Raw genomic sequence first — 6,878 nt, 5'->3', positions numbered from 1 at the left:
TGATTCCAGTTCCATAAGTACTTCCTCACACTCAGGGGGAGGTAGTGGTACCAAGAGTCTGAGTCTCTCTCCATGGTGACAGGAACAACTGGTATAGTGCTCAGAAACCTCCCATTTCATCTGGTTTAAGGATCTCTCTCTAGTATCATCTTTCTGGAATGCTCTACCTTTACCTTCTGCCTTTTCAGAATCCATTAATTTTTCTACTTTTGCTTTTATATTCCTATTAGTTTTGAGCCCCACCTCCGCGTGCATGGATCACATTGGTACCGGCTTCCACCAGGCTGTCTCCTCAACGAACCCAAGTGCGCAACTGCAGGTCTGAGCTTCATCTGCATCAGAGAAACTAAGAGTTGTTGCTGTTAAAGAGCCTCTCTGTTAATTTGCATGTAAACAATAGATTTTAAATTTCTCATTACAATAAACGAATGCTTCATGAAAAGGAGCAATTCTATTTGTTCTACAGCAGTGATTTCATTGAAAAATATTGGCACATATTTTGAAGTAAATCAACTTCTACAGTATATAATTGGGGTGAAAGTCCTTTATTAAGAACATTTCATTCAAAAATAAATAAGGAGAGCTAACAAAATCTCTTTGGTTCTTAGTATAGAATTGAACTATTTTTTTCAGCCATCTGGCCTTCTTTAAAGTTTATCTCTATGCAATAGTTTCATTTGGCTATATACAAAAAGTTTTTCTAAAAAGCACATTCCTAAGGTTCTATTTGTAACCCTTACAAATGATCCCAGGTGTTGTCTAAGGCAGACAATACCTGGTAGACAACTTGTCTGCACTGCTCGAACTGGTCACGTCACTGGTGAAGACTGGTGTAGTCCAATGAGTAAAATTAAAAAGGGAATATGTTGGTTGTAGCCAGCCAGTCTCCTAGAGCTAGCAACTGAGAGCCAGACTATGTAAAGATACTTTGTCTGTGCATCTTAAAGCCTTATAAAATTCATAAGTATACTAGTAAAAAGAATAGCACATTTCAGGAGATGGCACTTAGTCATTCTCTTAGCCTGAAAAGCTCTAAGTACTCATTGGCACTCTGGGGTTGTTTCTCAATAATAAATATGTCAGAGAACATTTGTCAGATGCATCCTATTGTAGGTAGTCAAACATTCTGAAATGCTAGAGAGTAAGTTTAAAAGTGGGGTGGGCCTCACTGAGACAAAATATAATGTAACACAGCACATTATATTTTAGATAAAGCTCTTTATGAGTATAGAATATGTTCTTACTTCTTCATAGAATGAAGAATATAACTTCACTCAGGAGGAAAAAAACACTTAAAGTGCTACTTACAGAAATTTTAGAGTGTGCTGTGCATTTATCTAAAATCATTATAGTTTTCTTCCATGCCTGCAACATTGGTCATTAATCTTTGCAGTTGGCCAAGTGGAAACCTAACACACCACCCATGTGTAGCACTATTTCATTGATAATTAGAAACACATTTTAAAGTCCAGCTTACTGAATTGTTGAGCAACTTACTCTCTTTGATCCATACATCTCAATCTAGCAACGATCAGAGATGTTTACTGCATTACTTATAGCTGCATCATCATTTTTCAAAACAAGAAAGCATAAAGATGTATTTCAATTGCAGTTGAAAATACTATGAAGGTTATTAAATGCGCACAGAAATGGCATCCTGAGTGTACTCAGAATTTCAGTGAATTAAGATCAATGCTCTTCTTGTGGATCAATCACACTCCTTAATTTTGGGGTTCAGCTGGCACTTTCCAGTCACCAAAAATTACATCCCCAAAAAGGACCCCCAAATTACATCCATGTAATGATAGCTGAAAACTGTCAGGCACATCCCACGTTGTCAGAGGCAAAGGGGATTGCAGAAGCATCATCTTAGGAACACGTAGTGTATATATGTCTGAATTATTATGAAAAATCAAGCTGGAGATATTCAGAAGATCTAGACATGAATGGAATTCTACCACTTCCTAGCTGTGTGACCTTGGACTAGGAACATGCTTCATCCAACATAATGTTAATCATCTAGAAAATACAATAATAGTATGGTTGGCTCTACTAACACACCACATTCCTATAGAGTTTAAATGAAACTATGCATATGAACGTGACATTCCAGTTCTAAGTGCTGTGTGGGAGAGAACTTGACTATCTACTGCTAGTCAAGTCCAATTTCACACTCATCTCTAAACCCCTAACTCTCCGACTCCTGGTCCTTAGTGTGACTCTCTGTCTTGGGCTCCACATCAAGCCTGGTCCTGCCCTGAAGTTCTGTAAGGTGATGCTCCCACCAAAGTGGGTCCAGTGGAGGGGGCTGCACATCTCCCCACTTCCCTGCCCTTCGTTTTCCATGGAAGTTTGCCAGGCTGTTGTATCTGCAGATTAAGAGAAGGGAGGCACCACGGAGCACAGCACATACAGCAGGACCAAGGGGAATGAGAGGAACTTTACAACAGCACTAGGTGCCTCTGCACTTAACAAGTTTATCACACAAATCCCACTCGGATCAGGATTTTCCTTCAGGCTAGAAATTGGTGAGATGTGTTAGATCATGACCTCTCCTTCTGTCTTGCCTTCCTCTAACCTACGGTCTTCAAATTCCTATTTATTCCCTTGCCACCAGAGTCAGCTGTGAGCCTCTCTCTGAATAACCCAGTCTGTGCCCTTAGCAATAAATCAATGTTTTTGAATTATTTTATAAAAAGACATGGGTGTGTATGTGTATTTAGTGGTTGTTTTGGAGTTATTAAGGTTTGATACTGAGTTCACACACACACACAAAATGACAAGCTAATCATATTTATAAATATTTATGCAAAAGTACTAAATAAAATCTTATGAAACAATAATTTACATGTTAAAAAAACCAAAATCATAAATATACAGTCTTTAATCCCAGGTTGCAAGGATGAGTCAACTTTAAGAAAGGTAAAGTTATCATTGTCTTTATTAATTAGATCTAACACAAAAATTGTATGATTATTCTCATAGATGCTTAAAAGATAACTGACAAAATTAAAAACCCATTCTACACAGAAATCATTCAATGATATAGGAAAAACTGACAACTGGAAAATGATTTTCATATTTACATTTAATTACATTCTTTTCAGATTTTTCATTTTCATTTCATTTGTATCTTACAGATTTGTACGTTTATGTACATTCTTACATGCTTCTAATAAAGTACATATCAATCTTTATATACCCACATTTAAAACAAGCTTCTGGGGGATCCGTTTACTATGCTTTTTCCAAAGTTAAACTGTCATGAAGCCAAAAAGGGAGGAAACCACTCTAGGTCACCACCAGCTGTGATATCACAAAGCACCACAGTGATGCAACACAAGCCAAGCCCATATAAATAGGCTGCTGGCTGGGCTGAGGTTTTGGTCCGTTAGTGTCCGGGAAGCCGAATTGGTGGTAACCCATTGGATCAGGACTATTTGCATTGTTTCTTTTCGTTACTATTTTTTTCCACCATGCCTGAGGACTTCAGAGCCTCCCCTGACAAGGAGTGCCGTATTGGGGGCTACGTGCTGCTCAGCACAATAGGCAAAGGGTCCTTTGCTAAAGTCATGCTGGCGCGCCACATCGTGACAGGTGCTGAGGTGGCAGTAAAAATTACCAACAGGCAGGGCTCCTCTCTGGCTTATCGAGAATGCCAAAGCTTGAAAAAGTTGAACCACCCAAATGTCATCAAACTGTTTGAAGTAATTGCCACGCAAGATCATTATTATTTTTTCATGGAGCACCTGAGCGGTGGTGAGTTACAGGATTATCTGGAAAAGTATGGTGCCCGGACAGAAGAGGAGGCCCGCACACTCTTCAGACAACTCCTGTCGGCCCTGCACTATTGTCACCAAAAGGGGGTCGTACACAGAGATCTGAAGCCCGAGAACATCCTCCTAGATGCTGACCACAACATCAAGTTAGCTGATTTTGGCCTCAGCAAGGAGTTTTCAAAGAGCAAGCTGACCTCATTCTGTGGCACCGTGACCCACATAGCCCCGGAGATCCTGAGCAACCGGCCCTATGACGGCCCGAAGGCCGACATCTGGAGCCTGGGCGTCATCCTTTACAACATCGTGACGGGCAGGCTCCCCTTCGACGGAGACAACTTTGGGGAAGTGAAGAAACGGGTGTTGAGGGGGCACTTCCTGCTACCACGTTTCGTCTCCGAGGAGTGCCAAAACCTGCTCAGGAGTATCATGACCCTTGACCCCACTGAGAGGCCAACTCTGGAGGATATTATCAAGGACCCCTGGGTCAACAAAGGCAGCAAGGAGGGAGTGAAGCTGCACTGTGAGCCACCTAGCGGTGATATCGACCATCAGATCACCGAAAAAATGAAACATCTGGGGTACGACCAGGAGGAGATCAGGGAGTCGGTAGCCCTAAAAACATTTAATAACATCATGGGGACATATTTAATTCTCCACAGTACAAACATGAAAATGACCGGCCACACTGTGAAAGTAAGACCTTGCTCCTTCCCTGGTCAGAGACAACATCATTCCAAAACCCCAGAGCTTCAGGCAGTGGGACAGAAAAGGAACAGGCCGGCCAGTCGACCCACCAATGTGGCAGCGAAGGTGGCCGTCCCTGCCACCAGCGTGGCACCAAGGGAGACTGTCCCCAGCACAAGTGGGTCAGTGAGGGTGGCTGTCCCTGCCACCAGCGTGGCACCAAGGGAGACTGTCCCCAGCACAGGGGTGTTCGGCAAGGGAGACTGTCCCCAGCACAAGTGGGTCAGTGAGGGTGGCTGTCCCTGCCACCAGCGTGGCACCAAGGGAGACTGTCCCCAGCACAAGTGGGTCAGTGAGGGTGGCTGTCCCTGCCACCAGCGTGGCACCAAGGGAGACTGTCCCCAGCACAAGTGGGTCAGTGAGGGTGGCCATTCCGTCCACAGGAGTGGAAGTGAAGCTGGCTGTTCCATCTGCCAGCTCACAAGTGGAGGTGGCCATCCAATCCATCAGTGTAAACACAGAGCTGGCTGTTCCATCTGCCACCTCAGAACCACAGGTGGTCACTGAACCCACCAGTGTACACACGGAGCTGGCTGTTTCATCTGCCAGCACAGAACCGGAGGTTCTCACTGAATCCACCAGTGTACACACGGAGCTGGCTGTTTCATCTGCCAGCACAGAACCGGAGGTTGTCACTGAATCCACCAGTGTACACACGGAGCTGGCTGTTCCATCTGCCAGCACAGAACCGGAGGTTGTGATTAAATACACCAGTGTACACACGGAGCTGGCTGTTCCATCTGCCAGCTCAGAACCGGAGGTGGTGATTGAATACACCAGTGTACACATGGAGCTGGCTGTTCCATCTGCCAGCTCAGAACCGGAGGTGGACATCACAACCACCAGCCTGGAATCGGGGGAGGATGTCTCCACCACCGGTGGAGAAGGGAAGGGGGCCATAAAAGAACAAAGTGGCCAATCAAGGACACTCTCCTGCCCTGGGTCTAGGGCTGCCACTCCCAGGCCTGCCTTGCATCACAGTTCTTTGGGGTCCTTCACCACTGCCACCTCAGCCCTCCACAATGGCTCTTCAGGCTCCCTCACCACCCCAGGCAGCAGAGAGAGCACCACCAGGAGCACCAAAAACACCAGGAGCACCAACAGCAGCCAAAGCTCTTCCTCCCACCATGGCAAGGGCCGGCAGCAGGGACCTAGAAGGGTCCTGCATTTCTTCCTTAAAATTTTCTGCTGTCGGCCCTCCCCCTCTATGGACAAACACCATGACAATAAACTAAAAGCCCACAGAAAATTGTCAACAAAGTCATGGAGGGCAAAGATAGGGCCACAATAAAATTAAAATTATGGGAAGAAAAAGCTGAGCAGTAAGGGGTTGCCCAACTGCTCCAGGATGGCTCTTCTGGCTCCCAGACAACTGCCACCTCGGCACTCCAAAATGGCTCTTTGGGCTCCCTCACCACCTTCAGCCTGACCTTCTGGTATGGCCCTTCTGGCTACCTGACCACCACCAGCCTGGCCTTCCAGAACGGATCTTCAGGTTCCCTCACCACTCCTAGGTGAGAACTCAACAAGAGCTCTCCAAGCTCCCTCACCACCACCAGCAGAGCACTCCACAATGGCTCTGGGGCTCTGTCACCGACCCAGGTGACCCCTCCACAATGGCTCTTTGGGCTCCCTCACCACCACCACCAGAAGAGCACTCCTCAATGCCTCTTGGGGCTCCGTCACCGACCCAAATGAGCCCTCCAGCTGCTCTTCGGGCTCCCTCACCACTCCTAGGTGAGCCCTCCACAATGGCTCTTCACGCTCCCTCACCACCACCAGGGGAGCACTCCACAATGCCTGGTGGGGCTCCATCACCACCACCAGGTAGGCCCTCCAGAATGCCTCTGGGGGCTACCTCACCACGCTCAGCTTGGCCTTCCAGAATGGCTCTTCAGGCTCCCTGACCACCAACCCTCAGCCTGACCCTCTGGGATGGCCCTTCTGGTTCCTTGACTACAACCAGCTTGGCCCTCCAGAATGGCTCTTCTCCCTCCCTCGCCACACTCAGGTGAGCACTCACAATGGCCCTTTGGGCTCCCTTCCACCCACAGGTGAGCACTCCAGAAGAGCCCATTGGACTCCCTTTCACCCCTAGGTGAGCACTCTATAATGGCTCTTCAGGCTCCCTCACGACCGCCAGGAGAACACTCCACAATGGCTCTTGGGGCTCCCTCATCACCCCCAGGTGAGCACTCCAGAAGAGCCCATTGGGCTCCCTTTCACCGTAGGTGAGCACTGCACAATTGCTCTTGGGGCTCCGTCACCAACCCCAGGTGACCACTCCAGAATGGCTCTTCAGGTTCCCTCACGACCACCAGGAGAGCACTGCACAATGGCTGTTGGGGCTCTGTC

The 6,878-nt window shown here is 46.9% G+C and overlaps 1 protein-coding gene across 1 annotated transcript; it reads left to right on the top strand.

The window, feature by feature from the left end:
* Positions 1–3,476: 3,476 nt before the first annotated feature.
* On the top strand, positions 3,477–6,625 carry LOC119039246 (serine/threonine-protein kinase MARK2-like). The gene is made up of 7 exons (XM_053663812.1): positions 3,477–4,385; positions 4,500–4,641; positions 4,907–5,682; positions 5,892–6,037; positions 6,174–6,260; positions 6,396–6,534; positions 6,578–6,625. The coding sequence occupies exons 1-7, from the start codon at positions 3,477–3,479 to the stop codon at positions 6,623–6,625; spliced, it is 2,247 nt and encodes a 748-aa protein (XP_053519787.1).
* The last annotated feature ends 253 nt before the right edge of the window (positions 6,626–6,878 follow it).

This window comes from Artibeus jamaicensis, unplaced genomic scaffold, assembly GCF_021234435.1.
Source record: "Artibeus jamaicensis isolate MK-2021 breed Jamaican fruit bat unplaced genomic scaffold, CSHL_Jam_final contig_3314, whole genome shotgun sequence".
Taxonomy (NCBI): domain Eukaryota; kingdom Metazoa; phylum Chordata; class Mammalia; order Chiroptera; family Phyllostomidae; genus Artibeus; species Artibeus jamaicensis.
This window is presented reverse-complemented; position numbering and strand designations above follow the sequence as displayed.

What these genes read in the sequence shown, in the direction of transcription:
- LOC119039246 (XM_053663812.1), top strand. Translation starts at nt 3,477, where the DNA reads ATGCCTGAGGACTTCAGAGCCTCCCCTGACAAGGAGTGCCGTATTGGG. An exon ending in AGGAGGAGATCAGGGAGTCG is followed by an intron (nt 4,386 to 4,499) that starts GTAGCCCTAAAA and finishes TTCCCTGGTCAG; the next exon opens with AGACAACATCATTCCAAAAC. An exon ending in CCCTCCCTCGCCACACTCAG is followed by an intron (nt 6,535 to 6,577) that starts GTGAGCACTCAC and finishes TTCCACCCACAG; the next exon opens with GTGAGCACTCCAGAAGAGCC.